Here is a 13,661-nt window from a genome sequence, read left to right on the forward strand (position 1 = left end):
AGGTGAAAAGCCGAAACCAGCTTAAGAAGGAAGTACATTCGGGAAGATCTTCTGAATGGAAGCTAATGGGGTGGGCAACTACATGGCAGATGAGGTTTAATGTTAAAAAATGTAAAGTAATGCACTTGGGTCCCTGAAACCAGAAAGCAAGCTACTCACTAGGGGGGGGGGGGACCTCTGGGTGAGTCTAGGATGGAAAAGGACCTGGGGGTACTGGTAGACAACAGGCTTGGCAGTGGCATGCAATGCCAAGCCGCTGCAAGCAAAGCCAACAGAATACTGGGATGTATAAAAAAGGGGATTCACTCCAGAAATAAAGAGATTATTCTTCCACTCTACAAAACTCTGGTCCGGCCACATCTGGAGTATGCTGTCCAGTTCTGGGCTCCGGTCCTCAGGAAGGATGTGCTGGAACTGGAGAGAGTCCAGAGAAGGGCAACAAAAATAATTAGGGGAATGGAGGACATCAGCTATGAGGAAAGACTACAAGCACTGAACTTATTCTCTCTGGAGAAGAGACGATTGAGGGGGGATATCATATCAATGTACAAATACTGTACTGGCGACCCTAGCATAAGGAACAAACTATTCAGAGAAAGGGAATACAATAAGACACGTGGCCACTCCCTAAAACTAGAGGAAAGGCGGTTTAACCTTAAAGTACGTAAGGGGTTCTTCACTGTCAGAGCAGTAAGGATGTGGAATTCTCTTCCACAAGCAGTGGTATCAGCAGGGAGCATCGACAGTTTCAAAAAACTATTAGATGGGCACCTTAAAGACCACAACGTACAGGGGGTATACAATGTACAACATACAGGGGTATACAATGTACAACATACAGGGGGTATACAATGTGCAACATACAGGGGTATACAATGTACAATATACAGGGGGTATACAATGTACAACATACAGGGATATACAATGTACAACATACAGGGATATACAATGCACAACATACAGGGGGTATACAATGTACAACATACAGGGATATACAATGTACAACATACAGGGGTATACAATGTACAACATACAGGGGTATACAATGTACAACATACAGGGGTATACAATGTACAACATACAGGGGTATACAATGTGCAACATACAGGGGTATACAATGTACAACATACAGGGGGTATACAATGTACAACATACAGGGGTATACAATGTACAACATACAGGGGGTATACAATGTACAACATACAGGGGGTATACAATGTACAACATACAGGGGTATACAATGTACAACATACAGGGGGTATACAATGTACAACATACAGGGGTATACAATGTACAACATACAGGGATATACAATGTACAACATACAGGGATATACAATGTACAACATACAGGGGTATACAATGTACAACATACAGGGGTATACAATGTACAACATACAGGGGTATACAATGTACAACATACAGGGGGTATACAATGTACAACATACAGGGATATACAATGTACAACATACAGGGGTATACAATGTACAACATACAGGGGTATACAATGTACAACATACAGGGGTATACAATGTACAACATACAGGGGTATACAATGTACAACATACAGGGGTATACAATGTGCGGTTAACAGCAAACACACACACACATCATAGGTTGGACTGATGTCTTTTTTTCAACCTCACAAACTATGTAACTATGTAAGCTGGACACAGGGTCAGAAAATCAATGTCCTGGGTGAAGGGCCAAAACCACCTTAAGAAGGAAGTAGGTTCTAGGAGATCTTCTTATGAATCGATGCTGGACACAGAAGATTGATGTCTTGGTTACCACCTCTAGGAAGTTAGTTCTGGGAGATCTTCTGAACAAAAGCTGGACACAAGGTCAGAAGATAGATTGTCCTGGTTGAGGTGAAAGGCCGAATCCACCTTAAGAAGGAAGGAAGTTCGGGGAGATCTTCTTATGAACAGAAGCTGGATACAAGGTGAAAAGATCGATGTTTTCGTTGTGGTGAGAGGCCAAAACCACCTTAGGAAGGATGAAATTTCTGGGCCTCAACACCACCTTGTCCTTATGTAAGACCAGAAAGAGTTCAAATACTCCTTTTGCAGATGTGATGGCAAGTAGAAACCCAACCTTATGAGTGAGAGTAGAATCTCAAAAGTTTTTGAAGAGCTAAGATATCTAAAGTCAGATCCCATAGAGACACAGCAGAGCCCCGTAGGACACACAAGTTGTACAAATATCTTAACCAAAGAATGGTAAGCCAGCAGTCCCTGGCACAAGATTTCCAGTGCAGAGATATGACCCTTGATGGTGCAAGGGCCAAATGCTGGTCCAGGTCCATTTGTTAAAACGATTTGTCCCAGAGATAAAAAATGTCTTGCTCAGCACCAAGCAAAGTCTGCCTTCAAGGTGCGATGGTAGAGCTTGTGGATAGTAGACCTCTAGCTTTCAGCTTCGTAGGGACTCAAAGATGCTTTTGAATCTAAGAACTTGCTATACCGGTAAAGCCAGTGACCCTGAAGCAGGGTGCCAAAGTTGCCCTGATGATCAGCAAGAGCCCACGGTGTCTGCCAGGAGTTTGATTGCATCAGAGTACCACATCCACCTGGTCTAATCTGGAGCTATGAGGAGCACTGGAATGCCCTCAGTCTTGTGAAGCAGAGGAGGAAGACGTTTCCGGGCAGGAAAGGCTTAGCTCAGGATGTACTGATCCCATGGAACCACCAGAACATCCACTGCTTCTTCTAGATCAGCCCTCTCTTAACTTTCTAAACAAAGGGCCAGTTATCAGTCCTTCAGACTTAAGGGGAGGGCCGCACTGTGCCCATTGGGAGTAGAAAATGTCCTGGCGTCAGTGGGATTAAACAATGCCCCATGATTGGAATTAGGGGAAGTAACAATGCCCCATTGTTGGTATCAGTGGGAGGAATAGTGTCCTATTGTTGGTGTCAGTGGAAAGAATAGTGCCCTATCGGTGTCCATGGGAGGAATAGTGCCCATTGTTGGGGTCAGTGGGAGGATCAGTGCCCCATTGTTGGGGTCAGTGGGAGGATCGGTGCCCCATCGTTGGGGTCAGTGGGAGGATCGGTGCCCCATCATTGGGGTCAGTGAGAGGATCGGTGCCCCATCGTTGGGGTTAGTGGGAGGATCGGTGCCCCATTGTTGGGGTCAGTGGGAGGATCGGTGCCCCATTGTTGGGGTCAGTGGGAGGATCTCTGCCCCATTGTTGGGGTCAGTGAGAGGATCGGTGCCCCATCGTTGGGGTCAGTGAGAGGATCGGTGCCCCATCGTTGGGGTCAGTGAGAGGATCGGTGCCCCGTCGTTGGGGTCAGTGAGAGGATCTGTGCCCCGTCGTTGGGGTCAGTGAGAGGATCGGTGCCCCATCGTTGGGGTCAGTGAGAGGATCGGTGCCCCATCGTTGGGGTCAGTGGGAGGATCGGTGCCCCATTGTTGGGGTCAGTTGCAGGATCTGTGCCCCATTGTTGGGGTCAGTGGGAGGATCTCTGCCCCATTGTTGGGGTCAGTGGGAGGATCGGTGCCCCATCGTTGGGGTCAGTGAGAGGATCGGTGCCCCATCGTTGGGGTCAGTGAGAGGATCGGTGCCCTGTCGTTGGGGTCAGTGAGAGGATCGGTGCCCTGTCGTTGGGGTCAGTGAGAGGATCGGTGCCCCATCGTTGGGGTCAGTGAGAGGATCGGTGCCCCATCGTTGGGGTCAGTGAGAGGATCGGTGCCCCATCGTTGGGGTCAGTGAGAGGATCTGTGCCCCATCGTTGGGGTCAGTGAGAGGATCGGTGCCCCATCGTTGGGGTCAGTGAGAGGATCGGTGCCCCATCGTTGGGGTCAGTGAGAGGATCGGTGCCCCATCGTTGGGGTCAGTGGGAGGAACGGTGCACCATCGTTGGGGTCAGTGGGAGGAACGGTGCACCATTGTTGGGGTCAGTGGGACCATCGGTGTACCATTGTTGGGGTCAGCGGGAGGATCGGTGCACCATCGTTGGGGGTGTTATATTCTCCGTGTTGTGAGAGACACAGGACTCTGGTCTGGAACAACGGTTGTTTATTCAGGACTCACTGTACAGCATTACAGGACAGCTCTGCATATCATACATCTCTACATGTGTCTAAAGATGGCCACTCTGCCCCTTGACCCTTGTCATCACTCCTGGGTGGAGCCAGCCTTAAAGTGACAGTACATGTGAAACCCTTCAGGTATAACACCTTCCATCCATACCTAAAAAAAAAAACAAAAAACAAAAAAAAAAAAACAACAAAACAAGAACAGGCATAAAACAGTAACTCATAATTGTCCAATACAGTCCTCCAACTCAGGAGATTTACATGGTTTCTTCCATGTCCGGATGTGAGAACAACTTCCAGGGAAGCTCCGGGGAGAAAATGGCAGCGGATCACTTTCGGCGGGCCCGTCGAAAGTCTCGTAACCGGTCTTGCATTTGAAACCGGTCAGGAGGGCGACAGTGTCGTTGAGGACGGGCACCCAGCGACTCGGGGCTGGAGGAAGCAGGGTTGGCCGGAATGGACACCGGCGGGGCCAAGAGGGGATTCCCTAGCTCAGAGGGTGAGCAGACCTCTGGACCAGGGCTGGAGGGCTCTGTTGGAGCTGAGTTCAAAAGTTCAGAGTCTCCCCAAGCATCAGTCTCAATGCCTCCTGATCCGGTAGGAGCAGATCCTTGAGACACTGGAGGTGCAGCCGATGTCAGGGATTCGGGCAGCTGAGAACGAGGACGCAATTGGTCCGCATGCCTTCTGCAAATGGAACCATCTTCCAGGCAGACCCTATACATTTTGGGTCCCAAAGTCTCTGCGACGATAGCAGGAATCCAACGAGTGTTGGAAGCGCCATAAGATCGGGCCCATACCTTTTGCTGGGCTGTAAACCGGGGAATCTCGTCGTGTTCGACCCTCTTGTCTTGGGACTGCCGTACATGTTCCTGGACCGTTTGAGGGCGGAGCATATCCAAAACAGTCCATGGCTGCCGACCCAAAAGAAGTTCAGCTGGAGTTTTCCCAGTGGTTGCATGTGGTGTGGTTCTGTAAGCAGAAAGGAAGGAGTCCAGCTGCTGGGGTGACAGGGACTGTTGTTTACTTGTAGCCACAGTAGCTTTGAAATAGCGTTTGAAGGTCTGTACAAACCTTTCTGCTTGACCATTTGTAGCCGGGTGGTAAGGTGCGGTCAACTTGTGTTTGATGTTGTGGGCAGTCAGGAAACCCTGAAACTCCTGGCTTGTGAATTGTGCACCGTTGTCTGTGACAATTTCTCTGGGGTATCCAAACGTAGCAGCGAGATGTAACAGTATGGAAATCGTCGCCTTAGTCGTTGGCTGAGTAACAGGAACGACCTCAGGCCACTTTGAATGGGCATCAATAATGATCAAAAAGGTGTGTCCTCTGATCGGGCCTGCAAAGTCCAAGTGTAGGCGAAACCAGGGAACCGTGGGCCAAGTCCAGGGCTGGACGCACCCTCGAGGAGGGTCTCTCGCAGTTTGTGCACATCCAGCACACGCATTCACATATGTCGTGATATCGGAGTCGAGGTTCGGCCACCACACATAGCCTCGGGCCTTTTGTTTCATACGTGTGCCCCCGGGATGACCAGTATGTAGCAATTCCAGAATGTGTCTCCGGAGGGTCTGTGGAACGATCACTCGGTCTCCCCATAAAACACAGTTGCCAGACACAGTTAATTCCAGACGCCTACGGAAGTAAGGCTCATAATCCTGTGTGACAGTTGCAGGCCAACCGTACCGTACCCAGGAGAGTATTGTCTTAAGGAAGGTATCCTTGGCTGTATGGGCTGCTACTTCCCCGGAAGACAGAAAGGACAGGCTGGTGTAACGACAACTCTTGACAGGTGGAGAAGAGTCTGTTAATGGAACAGGGGGTCAGTGGGAGGATTGGTGCACCATCGTTGGGGTCAGTGGGAGGATAGTTGCCCCATCGTTGGGGTAAGTGGGAGGATCGGTGCACCATTGTTGGGGTCAGTGGGAGGATTGGTGCCCCATCATTGGGGTCAGTGAGAGGATCGGTGCCCCATCGTTGGGGTCAGCGGGAGGATCGGTGCCCCATCGTTGGGGTCAGCGGGAGGATCGGTGCACCATTGTTGGGGGTCAGTGGGAGGATCGGTGCACCATCGTTGGGGTCAGTAGGAGGATAGTTGCCCCATCGTTGGGGTCAGTGGGAGGATCGGTGCACCATTGTTGGGGTCAGTGGGAGGATCGGTGCACCATCGTTTGGGTCAGTGGGAGGATCGGTGCACCATCGTTGGGGTCAGGGGAAGGAATAGTGACCCACAATTGGTGCCAGTTGCTGGAACTAAGCCCCATTGTTGCTGACAGTGGGGGGGAATAATGCCCCAAGGGCTGGATAAAAGTAAGCAAAGGACCGCAGTTTAGAGACCGCTCTGCTAGAGGATCCCTGTACCCGTCCAGGTTGTTTAACCTGGAGGTCCATATATGGCAGGTCTTCAGTAAAGCAGGCAGGCTGGGCAGCAGCTTGTGAGCAGCAACCAGGAGAAGGCCGGTACTGGTGACCACAGACAGGTGAGACGTATACTGGCAGCAGACGGTGGATAAGCAGAGACAGCCAGCAGGCAGATCCTGGTGACAGCAGGAGGAATAGCAGAGTCAGGCAGGCCAGGTCATGCACTGACGAGACACATCAGGTACAGGGGCACAGTCAAAAGCGTGGTCAAGGTACAAGCCGGGTCAGGAGCCAATCAATGGCAAATGGCCAATCAATAGCAAATGGAGCAGACAGAAGTGGTGCTCAGAAAGCAAACTGAGGTCAGTACAGGCAGAGTTCAGGGAGTAGTCAAGACAAGCAGGGTCAGGATAGAGGGTCACAGGTTCCCTGGCCACAAAGAAGGCTGAAGACAAAGCAGTACTGAACTTGGGCACTGGCCCATTCGGTACCACCATCTGGCACAAGTGTGCCCAACTCCTAAGTCCTCGAGAAGGAACTTGGATTATCCTGTGAAGATGCACAGAAGTCCGCCCAGAGGAGCTATCCTGTCTACTGGCATGCCCATCCTGACAAGATCCCTGCAACTGAACACCCTGTCATCATGGGACAAGTCAGCTCAATCCTTGGACAGACCAGTTTTCTGGCACCGAAAAACCAGGTTGTCCTTGAATTCTCTTCTGGAGTCAGGAAAGTTCTTCACTCCTTCTGATTTCTTGGAAGATCCTCATGACAGATTCCAGCTTTTTGGGCTGTAGAGGAGCTCTGACCACATTGTTGGTGTAAGGGTTGTCTTTGGAAGTGAATGTACGCTTGATACACAAATAACTCTGTTGTGATAATAAATGCACTTTTGGATATTAATATACGCCAAGCGCAATCCATCCCGTTGTGGTGATAAGCGCAGTTCTCAGCTACGTGTATAAGGTAATGGAGCGCTCAGCAGTACCCAGTAATACAGACACACAGCCTGCTATCTCATTGGAGGCTCCATAGAATGTCCTGCCTAAGGCATGGAGCTCCGCCTATTTATGGGACAACAAAAGGAAGTGATGGCTATACAACATCAGCCAATCAGTTCCAAATGTTCAGTCACATGACACAAGTTACTCACATAGAATAAGCCAATGACTCACTTGTGTACATTCAAATATACAATAGAAAGGGGGAATACACAATCGTGAATGAGCAGAGCAGCATAGTAGTGTACATTGTGTAGTGTTAACTACCCAATGACACCAGCGTGTAGAACCGTGAACGCTGCTCTGATAAAACCTGTGCATGTATTCCCGCCACTACTACTGCTGTGACTCCCATTCACCAGAGCTCAGAGAACAATTCCTAATACGATGATACTACTGTTCCCATAGACGTGAGGCTATCTGCTGGGAAAGAGCCATGAGGTTTCCACTATGGTGATCAGGCACAGTAGAAAGACATGAGCGTGTATCCCTTCATAGAGGCAGATAGATATCAAAACAATATTGACTCCACAACGCAATACACATAGATCTATACCGGCAATCAGACCCCCGCATGGAGTGTTCGCCGGCGGAGATGTCTATGTAAAGCGAACGCGTCTACATAACTAAGGGAAGGTTCTCACTGCCATTAGTCTTTCCTCAATTCCGGTTCCCCCGTGCACGCTCTAATGAGAGCAAACCGACAACGGGAGCCATAATGACAAGCTAAATAAAATTGGTCCTGAAAAATGTCCACACTAATCCTAATAAAATTTCCATTACAGCCCCTCCTCTTTGTCATATGCTCCCATGTGTCCCTCGATGAATCTTGATCTTCTTCCAAATAAACAGAACAGCTCTTCTTGTGCATAAAAACAATCCATTTCAAAAAGTTAACCACTTAACCCCCGGAGGATTTGGCTGCTGAAAGACCAGGGGGTATTTTGCGATTCGGCACTGCGTGACTTTAACGGACTATTGCGCGGTCGTGCGACGCTGTACCCAAACGAATTTGACGTCCTTTTTTCCCCACAAACAGAGCTTTCTTATGGTGGTACTTGATCCCCTGTGCGATTTTTACTTTTTGCGCTATAAACAAAAAAAGAGCGACAATTTTGCAAAAATAACAATATTTTTCACATTTTTTTTATATGAAATTCCCCAAAAAAATGTACAAATCAAAATTTTTTTAACATTTTTGGCCAATTTGTTTTCTGCTACATATGTTTGGTAAAAAAAATCGCAATAAGTGTATTTTAATTGGTTTGCGCAAAAGTTATTGCGTTTACTAACAAAGGGAAAGATTTTTGTCATTTTTGTTGTTTTTTTTTTAACGAGTAATGGCGGCGATCTGCATTTTTTTTTTTTTGCGGGACTGCGACATTGCGGGGGACAGATCGGACCCTTGACTGACATTTTTGACACTTTTGGGGTTACCAGTGACATTACTACAGTAATCAGTGCTATACATATGCACTGTTACTGTAATAATGACACTGGCAGGGAAGGGGTTAACTTTTTTTGAGAGGGCGGGGTTATGTGTGTCCCTAGGGGCGTGATTCTAACTGTGATTGGCTGTGGCTTGAGGTGTAGGAACAGTGATCAACGGTCCTACATAGCAGAACCGTATGATCACTGTTCTTACACAGGGGAGAATGACAGGCGGCTTTGTTTACATCAGCCGCCTGCCTTTCTCCCTCTCCACCGACGATCGCTGAGTGACCGGCGGACATTGGGTCCGCCGGTCACACGTGCGGGGGGGGTCCGTGACCACGCGGGAGCGTGCCTCCGGCGGCGCGCGCTTGCTCCCTAGACCCTCACAGGCTAGCGACATAGTACTACGTCCCTCTGCCTGTGAGGGGCTGACCGCCGCAGTAAATAGTCGTGCAGCGATCGGCAAGTGGTTAAACCATTCAACCTTACCGCTACTTTGGGGGAGATAAGGGGTATGATGTAATCCCTGGTTGATGCCTTACATACCCCCTGCAAAAATCTGACTGGTGAAGTGTGAGCCGCGATCCGACACGATCGTTTCAGGTAGACCCCAGCGACTTACCATCCGGGGTTAAATACCTGGAACCATCTACAGAAAGGTTCTAAGGTTCTGGGCGTCTCCTTCACTGGACTGACAGACGCCGATTCCCATTCCATCAAAGAAAGGCAGTCATGTTTCGCCTCAGCGTGTTGTCCTACTAGGTTGGCAAATGGAAATCTGCTTAGAGGTCGAGAGATTGGTATTATTATTTTAAGTTTTGAGAATTGACATTTTTTACACCGGTATCCCCCCCCCCCCCCTCAATAACAGGAGGGGGAGGTGCTGGGTTCATAATGGTGCATCGTCTTAGAGTCAGGTTAGTCGGTGTTAGGAGAGCCGCTTCCTACGTAGTCAATCTTGCAGCAGAAATGTGTTTGTGATGTTAAATCATAAAGGGGTCCCAGTTTGGAGGATATATTAGGGACCCGGTCTCTGCAGTCATTGACAAGTCCAAGAATGGCTCTCATTGGCCGAGTGTTCTGAGGTCTCTCTGGGTGGTTGGATGTTGGGTACCCTGAGATGTGCAATGTAACCTTCTCCTTGCAGAACTCTATTGATCTTTTTCAGAGCCTTTAACTACATAACAACCGCCCACCGCAAATATACTGGGGCAGGCAGCCGCTGCTGGGCAAAGTGACGTATGGTACGTCACTTGTTCAGCCACCTGTGGGGGGCGTGCGTGCGCCGCCACCGGAGAGCTCCCGCCCCCGCTCGTTCCCTGGGGAGCTAGCGCGAGTGACTGGCGGCTCGTACACAAGTGTATTATTACCCCCTAGTGGCAGGACGCCATTGTTCTGTGTACATGGGTTTATTACTGCCCTCTAGTGGCAGGACGCCATTGCTCTGTGTACATGGGTTTATTACTGCCCTCTAGTGGCAGGACACCATTGCTATGTGTACATGGGTTCATTATCACCCCCTAGTGGCAGGACGCCATTGCTCTGTGTACACGGGTTCATTACTGCCCCCTAGTGGCAGGACTCCATTGTTCTGTGTACATGGGTTCATTATCATCCCCTAGTGGCAGGACGCCATTGTTCTGTGTACACGGGTTCATTATCACCCCCTAGTAGCAAGACACCATTGCTCTGTGTACACAGGTTCATTACTGCCCCCTAGTGGCAGGACTCCATTGTTCTGTGTACATGGGTTCATTATCACCCCCTAGTGGCAGGACACCATTGTTCTGTGTACACGGGTTCATTATCACCCCCTAGTAGCAAGACACCATTGCTCTGTGTACACAGGTTCATTACTGCCCCCTAGTGGCAGGACTCCATTGTTCTGTGTACATGGGTTCATTATCACCCCCTAGTGGCAGGACGCCATTGTTCTGTGTACACGGGTTCATTACTGCCCCCTAGTGGCAGGACGCCATTGTTCTGTGTACATGGGTTCATTATCACCCCCTAGTGGCAGGACACCATTGCTCTGTGTACATGGGTTCATTATCACCCCCTAGTGGCAGGACACCATTGTTCTGTGTACACGGGTTCATTATCACCCCCTAGTGGCAGGACTCCATTGCTCTGTGTACATGGGTTCATTATCACCCCCTAGTGGCAGGACACCATTGTTCTGTGTACATGGGTTCATTATCACCCCCTAGTGGCAGGACGCCATTGCTCTGTGTACATGGGTTCATTATCATGGGTTCATTATCACCCCCTAGTGGCAGCACGCCATTGCTCTGTGTACATGGGTTCATTATCACCCCCTAGCTGCAGGACGCCATTGTTCTGTGTACACGGGTTCATTATCACCCCCTAGCGGCAGGACGCCATTGTTCTGTGTACACGGGTTCATTATCACCCCCTAGTGGCAGGACGCCATTGCTCTGTGTACATGGGTTCATTATCATGGGTTCATTATCACCCCCTAGCGGCAGGACGCCATTGTTCTGTGTACACGGGTTCATTATCACCCCCTAGTGGCAGGACGCCATTGTTCTGTGTACACGGGTTCATTATCACCCCCTAGTGGCAGGACGCCATTGTTCTGTGTACATGGGTTCATTATCACCCCCTAGTGGCAGGACGCCATTGCTCTGTGTACATGGGTTCATTATCATGGGTTCATTATCACCCCCTAGTGGCAGGACGCCATTGCTCTGTGTACATGGGTTCATTATCACCCCCTAGCGGCAGGACGCCATTGTTCTGTGTACATGGGTTCATTATCACCCCCTAGTGGCAGGACGCCATTGTTCTGTGTACACGGGTTCATTATCACCCCCTAGTGGCAGGACGCCATTGCTCTGTGTACATGGGTTCATTATCACCCCCTAGCGGCAGGACGCCATTGTTCTGTGTACACGGGTTCATTATCACCCCCTAGTGGCAGGACGCCATTGTTCTGTGTACATGGGTTCATTATCACCCCCTAGCGGCAGGACGCCATTGTTCTGTGTACACGGGTTCATTACCACCCCCTAGTGGCAGGACGCCATTGTTCTGTGTACACGGGTTCATTATCACCCCCTAGTGGCAGGACGCCATTGTTCTGTGTACACGGGTTCATTACCACCCCTAGTGGCAGGACGCCGTTGCTCTGTGTACATGGGTTCATTACTGCCCCCTAGTGGCAGGACTCCATTGCTCTGTGTACATGGGTTCATTATCACCCCCTAGTGGCAAGACACCATTGCTCTGTGTACACAGGTTCATTACTGCCCCCTAGTGGCAGGACGCCATTGCTCTGTGTACACAGGTTCATTACTGCCCCCTAGTGGCAGGACGCCATTGTTCTGTGTACATGGGCTGCCCTGATTTTCCCACTTTCTTCTATTAGATACTGTTAGTCTCCCTCCCCTCCCCCTCCCCACAGAGTCTTATTTTTAAATTTCAGACTTTTGAGGAAGTATTTTCTTTCGAGTTGCAGTGCACCGACCATCGCTTCTTACCAGACCAGACTCTTCTTAGCTGCTCTGCTGGGGGTGAGGGGTGGAATTTCTGTATTAGACATTTACTGAATGTTCTGATTTCTGCAGACCGGACAGAGCGATCGATACTGGAAGACGACTTGGATATGGAACTACAGATACACTGCCCAGGTATTTACCTCCTGTATAACACCCCCCCCCGGGTATGTACCTCTGTATAATACACCCCCCCCCAGGTATGTACCTCCTGTATAATACACCCCCCCCGGGTATGTACCTCTGTATAATACACCCCCCCCCCCAGGTATGTACCTCTGTATAATACCCCCCCCCCCGGGTATGTACCTCTATATAATACACCCCCCCCGGGTATGTACCTCTATATAATACACCCCCCCCCGGGTATGTACCTCTATATAATACACCCCCCCCCGGGTATGTACCTCTGTATAATACACCACCCCCCCACCCCTGGGTATGTACTTCTGTATAACACCCCTCCCCGGGTATATACCTCTATATAATACACCCCCCCCCCGGGTATATACCTCTATATAATACACCCCCCCCCCGGGTATGTACCTCTGTATAACACACCCCCCCCCCCCCGGGTATGTACCTCTGTATAATACACCCCCACCCCCCGGGTATGTACCTCTGTATAACACACACACCCCCCCCCCCCGGGTATGTACCTCTGTATAATACACCCCCACCCCCCGGGTATGTACCTCTGTATAATACACCCCCCCCCACCCCCCAGGTATGTACCTCTGTATAATACAACACCCCCCCCGGTATGTACCTCCTGTATAATACACCCCCCCCCCCCCGCGGGTATATACCGCTGTATAATACACCCCCCGCCCCGGGTATGTACCTCTGTATAACACCCCACTACCCCCCCCCCAGGTATGTACCTCCTGTATAATACACTCCCCCCCGGGTATGTACCTCCTGTATAACACCCCCCCCCGGGTATATACCTCTGTATAATAACCCCCCCCCGAGTATGTACCTCTGTTGGGTGACGCTGAGTCTGGGGGGTATTGGAAGGGGGGGGGTTCTGTTGGGTGACGCTGAGTCTGGGGGGTATTGGAGGGGGGGGGGGTTCTGTTGGGTGACGCTGAGTCTGGGGGGTATTGGAGGGGGGGGGTTCTGTTGGGTGACGCTCATCTCTCCCCCTCTTCTGTTGCAGAGACGCTGTTGGAGGAGGCGGAGTCACAGCCGCAGTGGGAAATGCTCGATATATTAATATTTCTGGACGATCTCTTCGAGTTGTAGAAATATTCGTCTTTGTTTTCTGTTTTTGCTGCTTTTAATAAACTTTTATTTTGTAA

At 50.0% G+C, this 13,661-nt stretch overlaps 1 protein-coding gene across 1 annotated transcript in view; it reads left to right on the forward strand.

The window, feature by feature from the left end:
* The window catches only part of LOC309543553 (zinc finger protein 777-like), a 35,101-nt gene extending 21,440 nt beyond the window's left edge, over window positions 1-13,661 (forward strand). The window contains exons 4-5 of the mRNA XM_082276025.1: window positions 12,430-12,492; window positions 13,520-13,661. Coding sequence (XP_082132151.1) covers window positions 12,430-12,492; window positions 13,520-13,605 — 149 coding nt within the window. The 3' untranslated portion in view covers window positions 13,606-13,661. The remainder of the gene's footprint in view (window positions 1-12,429; window positions 12,493-13,519) is intronic.

The sequence above is a fragment of the Pelophylax lessonae genome, assembly GCF_965119305.1.
Source record: "Pelophylax lessonae genome assembly, contig: HAP1_SCAFFOLD_197, whole genome shotgun sequence".
NCBI lineage: Eukaryota > Metazoa > Chordata > Amphibia > Anura > Ranidae > Pelophylax > Pelophylax lessonae.